Source organism: Phaenicophaeus curvirostris, chromosome 4 (genome assembly GCF_032191515.1).
Source record: "Phaenicophaeus curvirostris isolate KB17595 chromosome 4, BPBGC_Pcur_1.0, whole genome shotgun sequence".
Taxonomy (NCBI): Eukaryota; Metazoa; Chordata; class Aves; order Cuculiformes; family Cuculidae; genus Phaenicophaeus; species Phaenicophaeus curvirostris.
Genome location: NC_091395.1, coordinates 76252217 through 76273866, shown reverse-complemented (window position 1 = coordinate 76273866; position 21650 = coordinate 76252217). Strand labels below are relative to the sequence as shown.

Sequence of the window (21650 nt, the reverse complement as noted above, 5' to 3'; positions counted from 1 at the left end):
GTCATGGTAGGCACATATATATGTGTTATCAGTTATTGTGTGATCACACTTCTGCAGTTCTAAAGCACTTGAGCTCTTTTTTTTACTTTAACATCTTGACTCACTTTTGTAATATTTGAAAGGCGGCCAAGCATCGTGATCGTAGATTTTTGTTCCCTTTTTCGCATGAAACTGAGTGTCTGCAGTGCTGGCTTTTAGTCAGATCCAGCAGCCTGCTGATGTAATATCAGGCAAGACCAGCTATCGTTTACACTTCTTTAAGGACTCAACACTGACCCTCTTGGCTTTTCAAAGGACAGGCTGATGCAAGTTTGTGCAAGGCTTCAGTAAAATCCCACTGTTGTTCAGAACAGTGGGAAGTGCTCTTGTACTTGAAACTGTATTAGGCTGCCAAGTGTTTCTTTCTTGAAGTGGAGGATGATTGTGTATTCAAATAGTTAAACAAGTTTCTTTTGATGAGCTGCATTGTAGAAAAAGTGCTTTTTATTCAGTTTCTGTGGGTTTTTTGTACTTGTATAATTCTGTGTTTGGAGTCTTGATACTGGAATAATATTTGTTCTGCTTGTTGCAGATATAATCATATTAATAAAACCTGACAGTGTCCATCTGTACTGCAACCCTGTTAATTATAATCATCTTTTGCCATATGTGGCACACTGGAGGAACCTGCATTTTCACTGTCTAACTGAAAATGAGGTAAGTGTAAAACACAGATGAGAATTGCTAATGAACTTGCTAATGAGTTGCAAGTTGAAGTGGAGGACTGCTTTTTAACACTCCTTCCAGAAGTCTTTTTCCTTTTTTATTCTCAGCAGGGGATTGATCTGTGTATATATGTGATTATTAATATTTTTTTTCTGAAGTGTGGGAGAAGAATATCGTTCTAATACTTTGTATTTGTTGGGGCATGAAGACAAATTGCTCCCCTCTCCCACTAATTACTATTGCTTCGACATGAGTCAGTGATCTTTTAACGAGGATAAGTGTGTGTTGTGAGAAATACAGAATGTGAATCCAGTACCACAGGCAACACTCAGAGACAGCGTTATTTGTGCCCAAAGCAGTGTTTTAATGCGTTGTATGCTGATGGTTTTAGAATATTAGAAAAAAAATGGCTTAGTAAGCCAGATAAAATCAAATGATGTATTTTCATTTTACCTTTTAACTCTACCTTTCAAGAGCCATTGATCTCAATAAGGAAAAAACCTGAGTTTCATCACTCATTTTCTTTCATTGTGGTTACCAGATGTGAGTCAGGGTAGTCTTAACAAAGCCGTGTTTATTATACTAAAGTCTGTTTGAGGAGTAAAAAATGCAGGTATTTTTTCTTATCTAGGTGTAGGATAAGAACCTTTTTATTCCAGTTGAGAATCGTATTGAAATCCGAAGGGACTGGGTTGGGAGCCTGTGATGCCAGTGGGTGAAACTGGAGGGAAAATGAACAGGAAGAGAAAAATTCTGTTCCCTTGAGATTCCACGTTGAAAGAGATGGGGCTTACGATTGATAGTGTTTTTATGTGGCTGTTTGATAGTTCAGATTACAGAATTATGAAATAATTTGGGTTAAAAGGGATCATCCTGTCCAACCTCCTGCTTAAGGCAAGGTTAGCGATGATATCAGATCAGTTTACTTGAGGTTTTTTGCAGTTGCATGTTGAAAGCTTCCAAGGATGATGACTGCAGAACTTTTCTTGGATATCTGTTCCATTACCTGATTGTTCTGATAGAATCATAGAATGGTTTCAGCTGGAAAACAACACCTTTAAAATCATTTAGTCCAACTGTAGATCCAGCCCTGCTAAGTTTGACACCAGACCATGTCCCCAAGTACAACATGTACTTGTCTTTTAAACACCTCCAGGGATGGCGACTCAGCCACCTCCTTAGGCAGCCTCTTCCAGTGCTTGACAGCCCTTTCAGTAAAGAAATTCCTCCTAGTATCCAACGTAAATCTCCCCTGGTGCACCTTGAGGCCATTTCCCCTTGTCCTGTCACTGGCTGCCAAGGAGAAGAGACCAACCCCCACCTCACTACAACCTCCTTTCAGGTAATTGAAGAGAGCGATAAGGTCTCCCCTCAGTCTTCTTTTCTCCAGGCTGAACAACTCTGCTCCTTCAGCTGCTCCTCATGAGGATTGTGCTCTAAGCCATTCGCCAACTTTGTTGCTCTTCTCTGTACGTGCTCCAGCATCTTGATGCCCTTCTTGCCTGAAACTGAATGCAGTATTCAAGCCCTTTTGCCCAGTCTGAACCTCTCATTTTAAATCATGCCCTTTGTTGTGCATTCTGCCACTGCAGACCACTGCGAAGAGCCTGCTTCACCATCTCAATAATGTTTTTGTGGGGCTTGGAAGGCAGCTGTAAGGTTCAGTCTCAGCTGAACGATCCTGGCTGTCTCCTTGTAGGACAAATGCTCCATCTCAGGGATCTTCGTGGTGGCCCTTCACTGAGTTTGCTCCAGTTTGTCAATGTCTGCCTTGTGCGTGGGTCCCAACATTGGACACAGTGTTCTAAATGCAGTCCCACCAAGGCTGCATAGAGGGCTTCTTGTTAAGATATCAACAGCTGAGCTGCAGGTTTAAGCGCGCTGTAGCAAAATATCAAGCCTGGCTTCATCAAGTGTTCCTGTTGCCAAGATTCCTACTGAAAGGCAAATCTTGAAGCTTACCTGAGGGTTGTAAAACACACATTGTGGAGTCAAGACTGGGGTGGTTCTTAACACGCTATTGCTTGCACAACTGCAATCTCAGCTATTGAATTTCAACTGTGTCTGCTTATGGGCTTCTATATCATTTATAGTGGTAAATAGTCCAACAGCCCACAGTACCAACCTGAAATAATGGTGTAGCTAGGAAGGTAGACCATGTGCCTTGCTATTTGTGAAATTGAAAAGACAAGGTTTACTTTATGGCTGTTTCATGTAAACGAGCTGAGCGATGCACTTCCAGTCACATTTCTGATGTATAAGAATTGCCAATTTCCCAGATTACTTCTGGAAGAGAAACCGAACCACATTGCTGTGTCAGGGTTTAAGTGCATCCTGTTTACAGCAGGATTGCCTGTTCAGCATTTTTTCAGTGCTAGAAATAACTTTTGCTTGCTTTTAAGAAAAAAAGAAACCATAAAGCCTTAAGAACTTTAGAAACAAACCAAGCAACACCTTACCTGGCTCTGTGCTACTCTTGATGAAGCTGGGAAAACCTATAGCTTCTTGCTTTCTTCCTTCCTACTTGCCTTTAACTGGACCACAGGAATCATAGAATCATAGAATAACCAGGTTGGAAGAGACCCACTGGATCGAGTCCAACCATTCCTATCAAACACTAAACCATGTCCCTTAGCACCTCGTCCAACCATTCCTTAAACACCTCCAGGGAAGGTGACTCAACCCCCTCCCTGGGCAGCCTCTGACAGGGACCAATGACCCTTTCTGTGAAGAATTTTTTCCTAATGTTCAGCCTAAATCTCCCCTGTCGGAGTTTGAGGCCATTCCCTCTCATCCTGTCCCCTGTCACTTGGGAGAAGAGCCCAGCTCCCTCCTCTCTACAACCTCCTTTCAGGTAGTTATAGAGAGCACCTTTCAGGTAGTTATAGAGAGGAATTTAAGTGAATATCCAAACCCCATAATTTTAGTAATGCTCATTTTGAAAACAGCGAGATAAGATGAAATACTGATATTTGATCCAGACTGTATAAGCTTTCTGGGTGTCGTGACTGTATGGTTTGTGGGACAGGCTGTATTTCTACCTGTGATAGCAGATAGTGAGCAAGCCTTTAGCACTCTGCCAAAACCCAAGTACTCATTCTAAAGGCATTTTAAGTCTTGAGAAACTGGCAGTTGTTTGGGGCTTGGCTTTGAGCTGTGACTTTGATCTGGCTTCCTGGGACTGAGGAAAGACCATATCGTGGAGGAACTTGGGCTGCATCTTAAGTTCAGGCTCATCTTAAAAGAACTTGTTCTTAAAATAAATTTGTTGGGTGTAACCTGCGGCTCGAACGAGCTGCATACAAAAAGTTCCTAATTGTGTGATTTACCTTGATACTAAGTTCAGAGCACTGAATATTAAAAAAAAAAAAAGATAGATAAAACACCGCTGCCTTCTGATCTTGCTCCAGAAGCAAGTAACTCCTGCAGTACCCAGCAGTGCTGGGCCTCTTGGTTTCAGACTTGCTGCTAAACTGCACCTTTTCAGATAAAAATCAGAGAGCGCTTTTAGGTTTTTATTCTGTTATAAAGATGATTTTTGTGTGATTTGTCTCTTCAGTCTCATTTTTATGCTTCCCTGAGACTTGTCTAAGAAGGACATGGAGTTATTGGAGGGAATCCAGAGGAGGCCACAAGCATGATCTGAGGACTGGAGCACATCCCATAAGAGGACAGGCTTGAGAGAGTTGGGGCTATTCATCCTAGAGAAGAGAAGGCTCCACAGAGACCTTATAGCAGCGTTCCAGTGCTTAAAGGGGGCTATAGGAAAGATGGGGACAGACTTTTTAGCAAAGCCTGTTGTGACAGGAAAAGGAGTAATGGATTTAAACTAAGGGAGAGAAGATTTAAACTGGATATAAGGAAAAAAAAATTTATAATGATGGTGGTGAAATGGTGGCCCAGGATGCCCAGAGAGGTGGTGGAGGCCCCATCCCTGGAAACATTCAAGGTCAAATTGGATGGGGCTCTGAGCAACCTGATCTGGTTGAAGATATCTCTGCTTCTGCTGCGGGGTTGTACCAGATGACCTGTAAAGGTCCCTTCCAGCCTAAAGCATTCTGTGATTCTATGTGTTCTTAGCTCCTGCTCTTCAGTCTACCAAAGTCTTCAAATGACTTCAGTCCACTACTAGTGTAAAACAGCAAAATAGCTTCGCATGGTGGTATCTCCTCTTCTTTCCTCCTCCTTTTCTTACATAAACCCCTTCCTCAGACACCAGCAGGTTCTCAGAGCTCGTTCTCTAGCCTCCGAGGCTCATCATGTCAGTTGGCTCTCCTGGCTTAGTGTTGTTAAGCTGGTAATTTTTTTTCTTTCTCTAAGTGGCAAGTCACCAGCTTTCTTGTAGCCCCTTCTTCCCGGAGCCTTCTCTTCTCCAGGCTGAACAAGCCCACCTCTCTCAGCCTGTCCTCATAGCAGAGATACTCCAGGCCTTGGATCATCTTTGTGGCCTCCTCTGGACCCAACAGGTCCATCTCCTTCTTATGTTGGGGATTCCAGAACTGGACACAGGACTCCAGGTGGGGTCTCACGAAAGCAGAGTAGAGCAAGAAAATCCCCTCCCTCGCCCTGCTGGCCACACTTCTTTTGATGCCCCGAGGATATAGTTGGCCTTCTGGAACCTGTGGGTAATACTTCAGTAGATTACATGAAGTGACGTTTGCCCTGAAATTAAAACAGTCTAATATATAAGCTCTTTAGTGCAAAGCTAACAATCAAGTTAGGCATGCTTAATAAAATCTGTTTTCAAATGACTTCTTTCAGTATGAAGATGAAGAAGCTGCAGAAGAATTCAAAATTTCCAGCTTTGTAGACATGGTTCGCGATTGCAGTCGCATTGGTATTCCCTACAGCTGCCAAGGTAGGTTGGCTTGATTTATGCTTAGAGTGTAAGTGCTTTGCAGCATGCATGTCGTGCAGTTCAGGAAATGATAATTTTCTTGCCTTTGGTGAGAAATAAGAATTAATATGTTAATAGTTTCCTTTTAGACTCTTCTTGCTTAAGAGTTGGGTTTCTTTCTGAAAAATGTAAGCCTGCAGACTTCATCTGAAGAGGGAATGCTCACAGCGTGAGGCAGAGAAATAATTTGCATTCAGAGAAGTGTGTTCTGCTGCTACAGAAGTTCTCTGTTCAAATGGGAGCTCCAGATAAATACTTCTTTTATATAAGGAAAGAATAAACATTTCGTTATGCAAGTTTCCTTTTTTTAGCACTGAAAACGCTGGCCTCTGTGGTTTCCTGTTATGATCCATCGCCAGCCTTGCAGCCTGAGCAATGTAATCTCACATTGTTGAGTGAAGCTGCTTTGAAGCATCCCGAGCAGTGAATAATGCAAACGCAATACAGTGCCTGTACTTGGCTGTGTTGTGTGAGCTTGTGGAGTTTTTGATCCATGGTACAGTCGGTGAGAGGCAAACAAACAAAAAATTGCTTTCTACTGTTGGAAGGGATCCGAAGGAGACCATGAAGACCATCTGAGGGCTGGAGCTGACGGTGCAGGCCAAGAGAATTGGGTTTGTTCAGCCTGGAGAAGAGAAGGCTCCAGGGAGACCTTGGAGCAGCTTCCAGTACTGAAAGAGGCTCCAGAAAAGCTGGGGATGGGGGACTTCTTACAAGGGCCTGGAGTGATAGGATGAGGGGGAATAGCTTTAAATGGGAAGGTGGAAGATTTAGATTAGACATTAGGAAGAAATTCTTTATGATGAGAGTGGTGAGACGCTGGCCCAGGTTGCCCAGGGCAATTGTGGCTGCCCCATCCCTGGAGGTGTGCTAGACCAGGCTGGATGGGGCTTTGAGCAACCTGATCTAGTACGAGGTGTCCCTGCCCATGGCAGAGGGGTTGGATCTGGATGGGCTTTAAGGTCCTTTCCAACCCAAACCATTCTATGGTTTTTGAGCCATCTAAATTCAAAACCATCTCTTCTTTTTTTATTACTCTTAAGTCTTCATTGCTTCTCTTAAGGAAGGGATCACATGCTCTGACTGCCTGGAATATCATTAATGAATTAGAGCATGGAGGAGCAGGGCGGTTCTTTAAGGAGTATCTAAATAACGTGTGTAACTTAAGGATGACGATCATACTTCATTTCAGATTAGTTTCCCCAATAAGTACCAGGCTTAATAGTTTTCCTCTTCCCTAATTTAAAATTCTGTTTTACTTATGGCTTTACTTTACTTATTTTACTTATACCTTTACAAGATCAATAGCTGGAAAAGACAGAATTTGAGATGTAGAGAAAGGAGTTTCTAAAAGCTATCTCCTTCAGAAAAAAAACATTCTTCAGCTGCAGACTTAAGTTGTACGAAGACATATTGGGATAATTGAGATCCTTTATTAGACTCTCAGAACAGCTCTAAGATCTCGCTGAAGGCAAACTGCTGGTATTTGTGAGAGAACATTTCTGTGAAACATTTCTTTTGCAGGTCATCTACAGATATTTGATATGTTCATTGTTGAAAAGTGGCCAATAGTGCAGGCATTTGCACTGGAAGGAATTGGGGGCGACGGCTTCTTTACAATGAAATATGAAGTGAGTGGTTATGTTTTTCATTTTCTTCTGTCTCCATTCTGATGCAGAAATTGAATCACAGAATTATTTCAGTTGGAAAGTACCTTTTGATATCATCTAATCCTGACTCACTGCTCAAAGGAGGGCCAGCATCTAAGTTAGTTCAAGTTTTTCAGGATCTTATCCAGCTGATTTGAGTGTCCAAGGATGAGAGACATCAGTCTTTCTGAGCGACTGTTATGAGCTGTACTGCGTCATGTTCTGGATAACTGAAAATTGTTTGGTTCCCTCTCCGAGCTTCCTGCTGTATTCTAGAACTTTTTTCCTTGTCTTCTAGATCTTCCTCTACCAATAACAGAAACCCCTTTTTCATGGTTCTGCTAGATGTGTGTAGATCCTCAAAAGCAGAATGAGAAGCTGACCACTGAGAGACTGGAGAAAAGGAGACTGAGGGGAAACCCTATCATTCTTTACAACTACCTAAAAGGAGATTGTAGCAAGGTGGACGTTGGTCTCTTCTCTCTGGTAGCCAGTGACAGGACAAGGGGAAACGGCCTCAAGATGTGCCAGAGGAGATTTAGTTTGGGTATTAGAGGAATTTCTTTACTGAAAGGGTTTTCAAACACTGGCAGAGGCTGCCCAGGGAGGTGGTTGAGTCCCCATCCCTGGAGGTGTTTAGAAGACAAGTGAGTAGTTGTTGTACTTGGGGACATGGTCTAGTGGTGGACTTAGCAGGGCTGGATTGATGATTGTATTTAATGATCTTAAAGGTATTTTCCAACCAAAATCATTCTATGATTCTGTGACGTTACCTGAGAAAATCAGAACTCTGTTTCTTGGGTCACTGATTTTCACACAAGAGATGCATCTACTTTTCTCACCAACATTATATGTTCTTAGCTCATCATAGTCTGGTGAATAAGGTAATAGTTAATTTTTTTGATGATGCTGTTAGTTTTAATAATGATTTGCTGTTCCATTGTGAGCAATTTGTGTCATTTGATTTGCCTATTTTCTAAGTGCTCTCTAACAGTATCTTCAGAGCCCAGCTTTGTATTTATGTACATGCTTGAAGCTTCTTTTATTTCATTTTCTTGGACCTCTGCCACAGAACTGCAGATGTCCTATTTTTCTTGTCACTTCCCCATTTTTACAGCTAGAGTGTTCTTTGTCTGACTTTTAACAATTGGAAAAACCCCAGTGAATTAATAACTCCGTTGTTACAGTTTCATCACTTGTAGTACTGTACGCACTTGCTCAACAATCTCTTCTATGGGTTTAAGTGTGCCTTTCTGTGTCTGAGTACTGTACTCCTTCCACTGATGCCTCCCTTCATGCCTTTCTTTTCCATCACTACTGCTCTTACTATGTCATTGTGTGAACCTGTCAAAATTGTTTAATACAAAGTGCAAACAGAGGATCATCCTTTTGGAGGTCTAAGTAGCAGTAGCCCTCTCTGATGTCTGAAATTAGTGAATATTTGTGAATTCAGGAGTTGTTTGGGTCTCTAACCTTGCTGATTCATTTCATGAACCCGTAGAGGCTTTGACAAAACGTGTCAATGCTGTGGCAATGACTTTCTGAGGACAGAGCCTCTCCTGTTTCACTGTGGGAGTTGATACTGTCTTCATGATGCTCTTGCAGGTTTAAAAAGGAGCACTGCAAATCCTCAGGGGCTTTTTCAAGAGTGAGCACATCAGCTCCGGCAGTTCAGCCAGTTCCAGCTTCAATTCTTGCCTTCTTCCCCCTAAAGTCATAAGGGGATTACAAGTGAGAAGTGGCATTCTTAACTTTTTATGTAATCATGCATCCATGGTTTTAGACAGCTGCTGTAGGTCACAGATGGGGAGGGAAACCATCTAGGGGAGGAAGTACATTTGGAATCACTGTAGATGATGTAGAAATGAATGCTGCTGCTGCTATTAAAATGCACCGAGAACACACTTTTTTTAGCTTCTCAAACTGACTCACCTCTGTTGTTCACTACCCCATGTAGCGCTAAAGGCCTGGGGAAGAGTGGCTGGAGAAGTGCCTGGCAGAGAAGGACCTGGGGGTGTTGGTTGACAGTGGCTGAACATGAGTCAGCAGTGGCCAAGGTGGCCAAGAAGGCCAATGGCATCTTGACTTGGATCAGAAACAGGGTGGCCAGTAGGAGCTGGACCACTCCAAGAAGGACATTGAGGGGCTGGAGTGTGTCCAGAGAAGGAAATGGAGCTGGGGAAGGGACTGGAGAACAAGGGTTATCAGAGGTGGCTGAGGGACCTGGGGTTGTTTAGCCTGGAGAAAAGGAGGCTGAGGGGAGACCCCATCACTGTCTACAACTGCCTGAAAGGAGGTTGTGGTGAGGTGGGGGTTAGTCTCTTCTTCCAAGTGACAGGTGATGGCATGAGAGGAAATGGCCTGAATTTGTGCTAGGACAGGTTCAGATTGGACAGCAGGAAAAATTTCTTCACTGAAAGAGTTCTCTGGCCCTGCAGAGGCTGCCCAGGGAGGTGATGGAGTCCCCATCCGTGGAGGGGTTTAAAAGATGGGTAGATGATGTGCTCAGGGATCTGATTTAGTAGTGAACAGGTACGGTTGGACTCTATGGTCTCAAAGGTATTTTCCAGCCATTTGAGTCTATGATTCTGTGCTAGAGTTGAAGATAATCTAATGATGATACTTTATTAATATCTTTTTCAGTGCTTTTAGGGCAGTTGCTCTCTTACTGGAGAAGTCACAGTTGCTCAAGGTGCTGTAATCCAGAGAATTTACCGTACCAATAGGTGAATGGAAATGATGTCTGGGAAATCATTATTGCCATGTCTAATAACAGAAGTAACTGCAATAACTGCAAAGCAGCAGTTTAAGAAAACTTGAGTCACTGCTGCATTTTTATATAAATGGTTGTTAGGGAACCCTGTAAATGTAGATATTTTTCATATAAAAGTGTCCCTTGGTGTATTTTTGAGTAGTGTTTTCATATGCATCATCTTACTATGTGGAAGAAGGTATTGTTGACTGCTAGGTTAAACTGGCTTTGCCTAAATTTATGTTACGCTTACAGCAAGAATTGGCTGGTGCTTGGGATGAGTGACCTTGGAATCCACTTCTCATCTGTCTTGTCTCTGAAAACTGATCACAGTTGAACTTCATGATCTTAGACATCTTTTCCAACCTTAATGATTCTATGATCTTTCCCTCTGGCTTGGACCGGCTGATACTGTTCTTTGATGTTAACTCAGTATTGAAAGATTTTATGAAATTATTTCTTTGAAAGATGCAAACAAAACTTTACATGCACGTTAAACCCTCGCTGGAGGAGATGAGTCTCTGAGGCGTTCAGAACGCTTTCATCTGCTCAGTTCTCTTCTAACCAGCAGTGTAGAGCAAAGGACTCTTGGACTGGGCAGTGCGCTGAAGGTCTGATTGACTGTGACTTTAACCTGAACCTGTGGCCTTCTTCATGCTGTTTTTAACAGAAACGTGTTCGTAATCTTTTCCAGCTAATGGATGTCAGTGTTGATTTGTGGAAGACATACAGCAAAATGGATCCTGTTTCTCTGGAGGACTTGCTCTTTGAGGTAATGCAGGTGAAATATTCTGCATCAACTGCCAGTTTGTTAGCGTCACCTCAGAGTAAACTTGTGACTTGGGGTTTGGTTTCATTAGTGCTTATGGACTTTATCTGCTGGCTCTGTGTCCTGTTCATCACAAAGTCTCTTTCCTTTCCTCACATCTACTGCAAAGTCCACAACACATTAAAAGAACTTGTCTGGGATTCCTTGAATTTCATAATTTGCCTGGAATTCTCCTAAAAGTTTTTCTGAATGGTGTGACTGTTCTTCAGGTCATTGGCCTGTGTACAAAGTACAGCAAGTTTATGTGTTTGTGTGCGTTAATCCTCCTTTTGCAGTAAGAGGGGGGAAAAAAAATCCATTTAAACGTGCAGCCATTCTTCCAGGAAAAAACACTTTCAGGATTGCTTTGTAACTACTTTAGGTGGGTAACAGTGCCACACAGTGGCTGTCCTCATGCTTTGTGAAATACAGACAGTGATCTGGTACAGTGGAAAGCGATTCCTCACTTTAGTGCAGTGGTCTGATCTCAGTGCTGGAGTGAAAGCAATTATAAGTATTAGTATATATTATTTTGTGGTTGATTTTTTTCATCAGTTTCTAGCTTGGCAGCAAAATAGGCTTTTAGTATGCAGCAAGTCCAGCAGTAAGTATCCTGTATTAGAAAAATATTGGTGTTTCCTGTTGTTTAATCAACTGCTGCAATGAAAATTAAAATGTTGTACAGTTTATAAGGCTGTCACCCTGTGATACTTCATTTTCCCCCCTTCCCGTGGAACTGAGATAAATGTTTGGGACTGGAGCACCACTGCTATGCCCACAGGCTGAGAGTGTTGGGGTTGTTTAGCCTGGAGAAGAGAAGGCTCCAGGGAGACCTTAGAGCACGTTCCAGTACCTGTAGGAGCTACAGCAAAGCTGGGGAGGAACTTTTTATCAGGGCCTGGAGTGGTAGGATGAAGAATGGCTTGAAATTGGAAGGGGGAAGATTTAGACTAGACATTAGGAAGAAATTATTGATTATAAGGGAGGTGACACACTGGACCAGGTTCATAGAATCATAGAATAACCAGGTTGGAAGAGACCCACCGGATCATTGAGTCCAACCATTCCTGTCAAACACTAAGCCATGTCCCTCAGCACCTCGTCTACCCATCCCTTAAACCCCTCCAGGGAAGGTGAATCAACCACCTCCCTGGGTAGCCTCTGCCAGTGCCCAATGACCCTTTCTGTGAAAAATTTTTTCCTAATGTCCAGCCTAAACCACCCCGTCAGAGCCTGAGGCGATCGCCTCTTGTCCTGCCCCCTCTCACTTGGGAGAAGAGCCCAGCTCCCTGCTCTCCACAACCTCCTTTCAGGTAGTTGGAGAGAACAATGAGGTTGCTAAGGGTCTGCTCCATCCCTGGAGGTGTTTAAGGCAGGTTGGATGGACCTTGAGCAACCTGATCTAGTGGGTCGTGTCCCTGCCCATGGCAGGGTAGTTGGAACTGTATGATCTTTAAGGTCCCTTCCAACCCAAAATATTCTATGATTGGACAGGCTGTATTCCGTACTGCATAGTGAAATGTCATCGCTGTTGATCTAAGGTAACTTTGGTACAGTTTGTGATGTCCTTTCTGTGCTATAACACTTGCTTCACTAAGTCATGTTGAATATTTTTCTTCTAGGATTTAATGATTTTTGAACACCAGTGGACCAACTTTTTTGCTACTTTTGATACTGAAATTCCCTTCATTCTGGAACTATCGGAATCTCAGGCGGGGGAGGTATGCCTGCATCATTAATCTCTTGAAATGCTCATGGCAGCCATGCAGGAGTAATCAGTAGTCAACATTGGGTTTGGTTTGTCTTTTTTTCTCCCTACCCCATTTCACTTTTCATGTTTGAGGAGTAGAAACTATTGGTTTTTTTTTTTTAAATTCACTGCCCACTGTACCTGTCCATGATTTGATAGCTCAGCACTGCCTGGTGTAATGCAGTTGAGTGTTGGCTGATAATTGAACTTTGTTGAAGACCAAGAAGGAAATGGATTTGTTAGAGTGAGTGCAGAAGAGGCCATGAGGATGATCAGAGGGCTGGACCACCTCCCATAACAAAGACAGGCTGAGAATCTTTCTTGTTCAACCTGGAGAAGAGAAGCCTCTGGAGAGACCTTAGAGCAGCTTCTAGTGCCTGTAGGGACTACAGGAAATCTGGGGAGGGGCTCTTGATGAGTGAGTGCAGGGATAGGATGAGGTTTTAAGTTGCAAGAGGGGAGATTGAGATGAGACCTTAAGAAGACGTTTTTTCCCTGTGAGGGTGGGGAGGCCCTGGCCCAGGTTGCCCAGAGAAGTGGTGGCTGCTCCATCCCTGGAGGTGTTCAAGGCAAGGTTGGATGGGGCTTTGAGCAACCTGATCTAGTGGGAGGTGTCTGTGCCCATGGCGGTAGATTGGAACTGATGATCTTTTAAGGTCCCTTCCAATCCAAGCTGCTCTGTGATTCTATGATATATCACAATTTCTCTTCATTTATTTGTTAATCAAGTGTTTTTTTTTTTTTCTTCTTCACAGCCTTTCAGAAGTTATTTCAGTCACGGGATGATCTCAAGCCATATAACAGATAACAGGTATCGCTCATTCCTGTGAAATTGTGGTGTCACTGGTACCTTGATTTGATACTTTTTATTTCTGGTACCATAATGCTTTTAATTCCTTTTGAACCATCTCAGTATAGCACATCTCATCTTTGCATATTTAAGTAAACTCTGCAAAGTCAATTCTGGGAAGAATAAGCTGAGTTTTCGTGGGTTTTAGTCTGTATTTATTACACATACAATGTCAATATGCTAGAAACCTTGTGGTTCTAGTGGTCTGATACCTAAAACAAAGCTTGCAAGCTTACTGCACAGGGACAGTGTCACAGTTTAACCCCCATCCGGCCAATTTTGGAACCTATAACCGAGCAGTTGGGCTCCCAATTCCCTTCCTCCCTCCCACCCCCAGGGAAAGGGAGTTGAGAGGAAAAGAATTGTGGGTTGGAAAACTAAAACTGCAGCTCTAATTAAGTAGTAATAATAATAATAAGTAATACAAATATATTAAATCGTGGCTTCCTTCACCCCTCAATGACCCTACGTCACCACAGATGCTGCAGAGCAGACATGAGGGAAAGAGTCCAAGGTTAGGAGAGAGCTGGGCTCACAAACTGGATTTGGGAATGCATGGATCCAGTATCAGCGGCAAAGACAGACAGGGTCCTCGCATTGGCCATTGAAGAAGAGCATGAGACCCTTGTGATCTCTCAGTTTTATACTGAGTGTAATGTCTATGGGATGGAATCCTCTGTTGATGAGTTTGGGGTCACCTGTCCTGCCTGCCTCTCCCTGAAGGTGCAGCCTTCAGGGCGTCCTATTGGCCTGTGTGAAAATGAGGTTACTTAGATGAGACTGAGCTGAAGTTAGAAAACTGACTCTACTTTAGCTCAAACCACAAACTGACAGCTGTGTAGAAACTTCTGGTCCTATTTATGTGATACTCAAACCCCATTAAAATATGACTTTTGTAGAAGTCAGTATAGTTTTATGTGTCACAACATGCACCAGACCAACGCTTAGAGCAGGGCAGTTAAACCCCCAGGTCGTAGCCAATTTAACTGGGTAATGCAGGTCAACTCTATTTTATTTCAGCATGGAACTTTAACTGAGAGAGGAAGGCTGTTTGTCATATGTTGCAAAAGCAAGAGTTCTACTATTTTCAGTTAAATAAAGGTTGCTTAGCTACTTGAATATCTCTGAAGATTCCTCTTTATTTGGAATTAAACAGTGGAGTTCAATGTCCTTTATTGTTTTCTCATCCTATGTTGTTTGCATATAAATAATGAAAAGAAAAGCCTTGACCTCTCCAGCTGAGTCTTGGGCCCAAAGCCAGGATTAAAACCAAAATAGTTTTGTTTAATTCCATTATAGTAATTTCAGGGTTTGATAAGTTTTAAACTAGTCAGCTTTTCAAGGCAATTCACTTTAAAATAGAAGAAAAAACCCACCCTGTCTAACAGCATTTGGGAAATGGCCTTGAGATACATTCTTGTATGTGAAAGAAGTGAGGGTCTTGTTAATTCAAGCAGTTTCTTCTTTGAAACTTGGGAAACTTCCTTTTTTTGTCCTGCTGTTTTAGTGAGAAATTCAATAGTTGATCCATCTGACTTGGAAGCTTTGATTTCATTTGTTGTTGTAAGTTTTCTTCTAGTATTGAGGTGTTGATGTCCTCTTTTCTCTGCAGTCCCAGCCGGCAGCCCTTCGTTCTGTTTGGCAGCCACTCAACTAAGGAAAACTTGAACTCTGCTAATTTCAGTTTTCCATCAGAAGGACATCTCGTGCGAAACACTGGCCTTGGTGGAAGCACTGCTAAGCACATGGTGAGGCTTTTAACTAGTTATCTGATATTTTAAAGCAATTTCTCTTTGTGTATTTTGGGGTGAAGGTCTTAAAATGCTTACCTTCCATGAGTTAAATACCTGATTCTTAACATATGAAAACATATGTTACCTTAACAATCTGTTTGAGGGACAAATACCCTTTTTCTCTCTTTCCACACCACACTATACTGGGTGCTTAATCAGGAATTGCTCAATGAGTTAAAATATTTTTTCCCCTTTAAAAAGACAGCTTTTTTAACACTTGTGGTGTTGTAAATGTGTAGGCTGGGGACGAGGGAAATATTTTTTGTGAGGACACTTGTCCTAGCTGTAAAGTGAAAATCTTCCTGATGGTGGCATAGGATGTGCTTAACTCTGATGCACAGGTTTAATTTTAATCAGAATTATTTAGCTCTTTCTTAAAAAGACATAGAAAGATACTTTTTCTTAATAATGACTTTGGGAATAAGCAAAGGATACTTACGGGTACCCAAATCTGAACTGTTCCTGAATCTGAAAGTCTTTCTGGTGTTCAAAGAATGTTAAGATCAATTTGTAAGATTAACTTGTTTCCATTTTCAAGTAAAAGCTTAGTTTTAAAACATATGATGAGGTCGATGGCTTGTTGCACTGCCGCGCAGGGGACATAACCTGGGAAGAGACCCCAGGGAATTCAGATCCTCTGGCTGGCTGGGCTGGGTGCATCAAGAAGGTAACTCGCAGCGAAGGAGGAGAGGTAGCGTGCAGATTGCGTTGTGTAGTCCTCCCTGGTGGCTGATTTCCGTGGCCTCTGGGAGCGTCCATCAGTTGTGCGAGTCCAAAGTCTGTGGTGTTGAGGAGGTGGATGTGGCTGAGTACAGGTCATCGTGGAATGAACGTATGATTGAAGGAGCGATTTTATGATCTTGTCATGACAACATTTCATGCGTAGTTGCCGTAGGAATGGATGGACATGGGTGTTGTGGACACATTACATGAGTCAAATGCCTGAGAAAGGATTGTTAGCATTCCAGTGAAATCTCATCCTCCATTTGCTGCCCTAATAAACCCTATTTCTGTAAATTCTCTTTCAATTTTGGTTTTTTTTCTCCCCTTAACATTCCCGTTAAGACCATTTAATACCTTTCATAATGCAAGTACATTTATTTTTGTTGTGGTACTTGCTGCATTTGTTGTCCTCAGATTCTGACACTGTTCTTTAAGATGGTTTATTCGCAGGTACAGGTGATACTGTTCTAATAGGGTGTCATGAAAATAGAAAATAAGACCAAGTGCAAGCATAGTTATGGGAACCTGACACATTTTCCTCTTTCTGAGAAGAGCAGTTGGCATAGGAAATTGAAAGCACATGCTTAATGCTTATGGAAGTCAGAGCTCATCTCCTTCCCAAAGCCTTTCAACCATTCAGGTCAAGTCAAAAGTGAAATATGCCTTTGAAAACGTAAGTTGCTTTTTAAAATCCAGTTAAGTATGTGTTGTACGCTTCCTCTAGTCTGGCAGTGGTTAGCAGAATCAAGGGGCACATAGCTTATTGTTAATTATTGCATCAATGTTGTTTACTAAAGGTCTTTTTGTATCTCATTCATGCCGACAACTAGGTAGTGCAGTGTGTGTCTCCAAAGGGACCTCTGGCTTGTTCAAGGACCTATTTTTTCGGAACCACTCACATTCCTTTTCTGGGTGAGTAAATTAAAAACCACCAAGCAGTAATTTAAGGCAGTTAATATTTTGATTTTTTAAAAATTCATAGTGATTACAAGGTCGTTTTGATTCCTTTTATGGACGTTATGTCATGCAGTGGTAGAGACGGTACGTGAAGCCATTATGGAACAATTGTTCTGTTGCATGTCCTACATTTATGTGTGAAAGTGATATATTCAAAGGTGAAGAGCTGTATTTGTTTTTGCATCAGAAAGCATGATCAAGGTAGAGAGCACCTTAATCTGCAGGCCTTTTACAAGTACAAGATAAACGTTTTAAGTTGGTGTTCCATATATGTTGGTAGAAAAACAAGTCCCCAGAATTTAGTAATTCGAAGTAGTGATTGCCAGATAAATCTGTTTGTTTTTTTAACAGAATAATTATGGATTTTGAAAGAATGGAGAAAATTGTTTGACTTTTACCCTTTATCATCTAGTTTGGGTTATAATAGTTGTCTTTCCTAATAAAAAGAAGCCAGGTGGAATTCTTAACAACAATTTTCTTACCCATTTTAAATCGCTGCGTGAGTTCATGGATAAAATCACTCTCCTTAGGTTTGCTCTATATCTTGAAACCTTATCCAGCTCAGAATGTATCTGAAGAGACAGTGTCTGGAGGCTCGCAAAGGAGGAATTATAGTGTGTGTTTGCTGTAGTTGTGCTTTTTCCTGGGTGTCCAGGAACAGCCACATTGGAAGACAGGATGCAGCATGAGAGAGGTCTTTGTTCTGACCCCTTCTATAAGTACTTAAAATGAATATTTTTGTCTTCAATCCAGGCAGCGTCAAGGAGATGCCCAAGCAAGCTGAACAAGTGTAAGCCACCCACTTTTTTATTATGCCTTACCTCCTCACTCTTCCTCCCTTGTGGCAGTAGGTCCACACTGCATTTAGTCAGCAGTGACTGTTGGCGCTTGTAAAGCTACATTTTTATTTAGAATAAGGTGTATATGAGAGGTTTTTGAACTATAGGAATTGATGCAGTGACATCCCTTCTGCTGTACGCAAGGTATGAAAGAAAAGAGTAAACTTGGATTACCTTGTAGTAACACTTTTCTGTCTTAACACTTACTTGAATTGCTTTAAAATATACCCCGATATAGGTGGAAAGTATCTATAACCGAATAGGAGCATGTTCCACAGGTAGAAGTCAAAGTAATTTTTAGACTGGTTTCCTCAGGCTAAAAAAATGAGCAGGGTTCATAATTGTGAAAATGCAAGCAGGGAACACTTAAACTTGGAAAAAAATTTCACTGCATTAAAGGGCAGATTGAAGTTAATTTCTGAATTTTATTGTTAGCAATATACAAACCTTCCTCACATTTTGAGTCTCACAAAATAACATTGTTATCCGTGTTGATGTCCACTTCTCTAACATAGTCTTAAAGCCTGAAAGGGATGTACTGCATGCAATCTGCTCTGGTACTGCTCTCAGTCTTAATAAACCTGACCTTTCCTTAGAGATCTTTTTCCTCCTTACTAGTTAGGATAACTTTAGGAACCTGTTCTTTCTTCTGCAGGGGAGCAGTTTGCAAGCCTGTGTGACAGGTTAGCAAGGTATTAAAGATGTGTCAGAGAGAGCTGGTAGTGGTGACTCTTGTGCTACGTGCTGTTGGCTTTTGATGGTTGTGGTATGGGTCTCAAAGACATAAACCCCCCCTGCCAGGAGCAGGGACATCCCACTAGATCAGGCCTTGAAACTTGAGTGCAGATAGGAGTGGTTACAGAGTCAGGAGGAATTATACATGTTTCCTGTAATGATTGTGCACTGGAAACTTAAGTTAAGTGCCTGCGGTAGTACAAAAAGTTATGTGGAACCTCAACAAGTAGTAAGAAGGTTCAATTTTAAAACCTCTTGCTGCTATTGGGAGTGAAGCTCAAAGAATATGGTATAGATAGGGTTTGTTTAAGTTACCCAGTGTCTGGCCAGACCAGCATTTGCACACTTTGAGATTTCTTCACGTTGGACCATGTTTGGGAGCTTCAGATGCTTTTTTTTCCATCCCTCAGGAATTCTTTGCTTACGGCTTAACAGCTGTATCTCCCGAGGGGAGACCTCATTGCTCTTTCCAGCTACCTGAAAGGAGGTTGTGGAGAGGAGGGAGCTGGGCTCTTCTCCCAAGTGACAGGGGACAGGACGAGAGGGAATGGCCTCAAGCTCTGCCAGGGGAGGTTTAGGCTGGACATTAGGAAAAAAATTTTCACAGAAAGGGTCATTGGTCCCTGGCAGAGGCTGCCCAGGGAGGGGGTTGATTCACCTTCCAAGGTGCTGAGGGGCATGGTTTAGTGTTTGATAGGAATGGTTGGACTCGATGATCCGGTGGGTCTCTTCCAACCTGGTGATTCTATGATTCTTTTTCCCTCTTTTCCCTCCTTCAACATCTGGCAGTTGCAGGAGAGCAGCGAGCAGTTAGTTGGGAGAAGTAGGACTGTTTTGTCCATCTGTGTATTTTTTTATTCCAATTTAGTTGGAAGACAGAGGCTGATGATGCTTAGTTGGGCACAAGTGGGTTTTAATAGTTCTGGAGCTCTAAATACATCTATAGCTGTGATGTGGATGTGCTCAAAAGGTTGTGGTGACAGTGTTGTTAGGTATTTTTTGCTTGATGTGCACCAGAATAAGTCAGTCTCTGAAGCTGGTTCCCTCTGTTTTCCAGTTTTGCATTTGCAGATCATGGACGCATCATTTTATTCTTGTTACATTTAGAATGTGCCCCTCGGCACAACTCCAGTGAAAGCCAATAATCAAACATATCTTTTTCCAGACTGCAAGTAGGCATACATTTCTGCCAACAGTTTTTTTTCCTGAGATATTCTGTAATTTGAAGAATTTACTTGCTCTAATTTATTCTTTTTAAACTGAAAGGTTAAGTATAAAGCTATTTCTATACTTATCTGAATAAGGACCCGTTCACTAGGAGGTAATTGTGTTATGAGTGGGGAAAACTGCTCCTTTAAACAGAAGAGGCATGAACTCTATCTGTCTAGTAAATGTTGTGTTTGTATTTCTCTTCAGTACGCTGTTGTCGCAAATATATACTGCTGTTGTAGAGGCTGTGCTTGCTGGCATTGAGTGCTATGCTAAAACTTCCACTGAATCCAAGGTAAATGAAGCGCCAGTTCTGTACATTGTAATTGTTGATTCCATGCAAACCAAAATGCAGAAATACACCTTTCAGTCAACTGCGTGACATTAATGAAATTAATACCGTGGCCTCCAACCAGTCTCTCTGAATTCTGTTTAAAAAGCGAAATTTTGCAGTATCTCTGTTCTTGTACATTCATGCTGTTTTTTCCATCATTTATGAATTTTCCTAACCTTCCAGTGGGAGGTGTCACTGCCCACAGCAGGGGGCTTGGAACTGGATGATCTCTAAGGTCCTTTCCAACCCAAACCATCCCATAATTCCATGGAAATTACCTATGTGAAAGGGCAAATTTTAGCCTGGTGCATCAGTGTATTGTTGTTTAGTGTGTGGTCTCTGTTTGTCTTCTGGGTGTTGCTGTAGTTGCTGGGATTTTGAAGTATGGGAAAAGATATTTTATTCTTTTTTTTTTTTTTTTTCTAAGGCAAAGGAGGTAGCAGAGGAGAGGTTTATGTCTGTCTTGGATAACCTTCATTTAACTCAGCTTAAAACTGTATTACGGTATGTATTTTCAGATATTTATTGATTGCTGTGTTGTCAATGTATAAGCTTAGTGTGTAAGAGCACACTAAGTATAAATTTTAAACTGAACTTGCATGACTGTCAAATTCCAAGACTTTACAATACATACAGACTTTTAAAATCATAATCATAATTCCATTTTTCTTTTCCTGGGTTTTTGCTTCAGCTATTTTGCTTTAAGTCTATCGTTGCTTATGTTTTACCTGTAGTAGTGCTATAAACCACGTTTTTTTCACCAGTGCAATTTCTTTTCTACAGCTCCAAAATCACCTTTCAAATTCAGGCTGTGAATAATCACGGAAGGTTTGTATCACTATCTGTCACTTCTTGTTATTAATTTGTATTTGTAATGCAGTAATACGTTTCTTTTTCTTGTCTCGGAACCTCTGAGCAAGCATTGCATTTAATTATTTCATACAAGATGTACTAAATGCTTTTGTGTCTGAGACAATTTAATGGTTTCATATCTGTTATCCTGTAGCATCTTAAACTTTAAAAATCTAAAAGAACAGGGCTGATCGATTTTATTAACTGTTAATGAGTAGAAGCAGCATAAGCCCATTAAATTTTCTCTTAAAACGCTGCTTTTAAAGTAATTAATATCACAAACTTGTGCTTTTTAAATCTCCACTCTAATTGTCTGAGATGGCTGACAAAAATAAGATTTCTTTTTAAAATGAAATAGCTTTTTTAGCAGTTATGAAGTCACCCTAAGTGATCTAACCTTTAAATATTTAATGATCTTTATTGTTCTAGGATTACTCCATTAGATAGTGAGGATAGCCTGCGTTTGATTAAAACGGTAAGTAAGCTATTCAATACTCTGATCATACATTTTATTAGAAAACAAAGTTCGAGTGGGTTTTTTATGGGGCATGCAGAGATTTTTATCTGTGTTAATACAAATGGAAGGGGACGGGTGAGATACGTTTCAGATGCTGAAACCAAGGTAAGATCGAGTTTTAACATGAAGTCGGTTGAATCTGGAATAAAATGTTAACATAGGGTTATCTTGGATTCTGTACCTGGGACAGGCTAATCCCATTCCATGTACAAACCAGGGGACAAGAGGCTGGAGAGCAGCCCCATGGAATGACATCTGGGGTTTGGGTTGATGACAAGTT

At 41.6% G+C, this 21650-nt stretch overlaps 1 protein-coding gene across 1 annotated transcript in view; it reads left to right on the top strand.

Moving 5' to 3' along the window:
* The window catches only part of DNAAF9 (dynein axonemal assembly factor 9), an 84359-nt gene that overhangs the window by 20702 nt on the left and 42007 nt on the right, over window positions 1-21650 (top strand). The window contains exons 4-16 of the mRNA XM_069856679.1: window positions 572-696; window positions 5467-5563; window positions 7127-7233; window positions 10698-10775; window positions 12434-12532; window positions 13317-13372; window positions 15024-15159; window positions 16758-16843; window positions 17642-17674; window positions 19875-19962; window positions 20429-20505; window positions 20785-20829; window positions 21283-21328. Coding sequence (XP_069712780.1) covers window positions 572-696; window positions 5467-5563; window positions 7127-7233; window positions 10698-10775; window positions 12434-12532; window positions 13317-13372; window positions 15024-15159; window positions 16758-16843; window positions 17642-17674; window positions 19875-19962; window positions 20429-20505; window positions 20785-20829; window positions 21283-21328 — 1073 coding nt within the window. The remainder of the gene's footprint in view (window positions 1-571; window positions 697-5466; window positions 5564-7126; window positions 7234-10697; window positions 10776-12433; window positions 12533-13316; window positions 13373-15023; window positions 15160-16757; window positions 16844-17641; window positions 17675-19874; window positions 19963-20428; window positions 20506-20784; window positions 20830-21282; window positions 21329-21650) is intronic.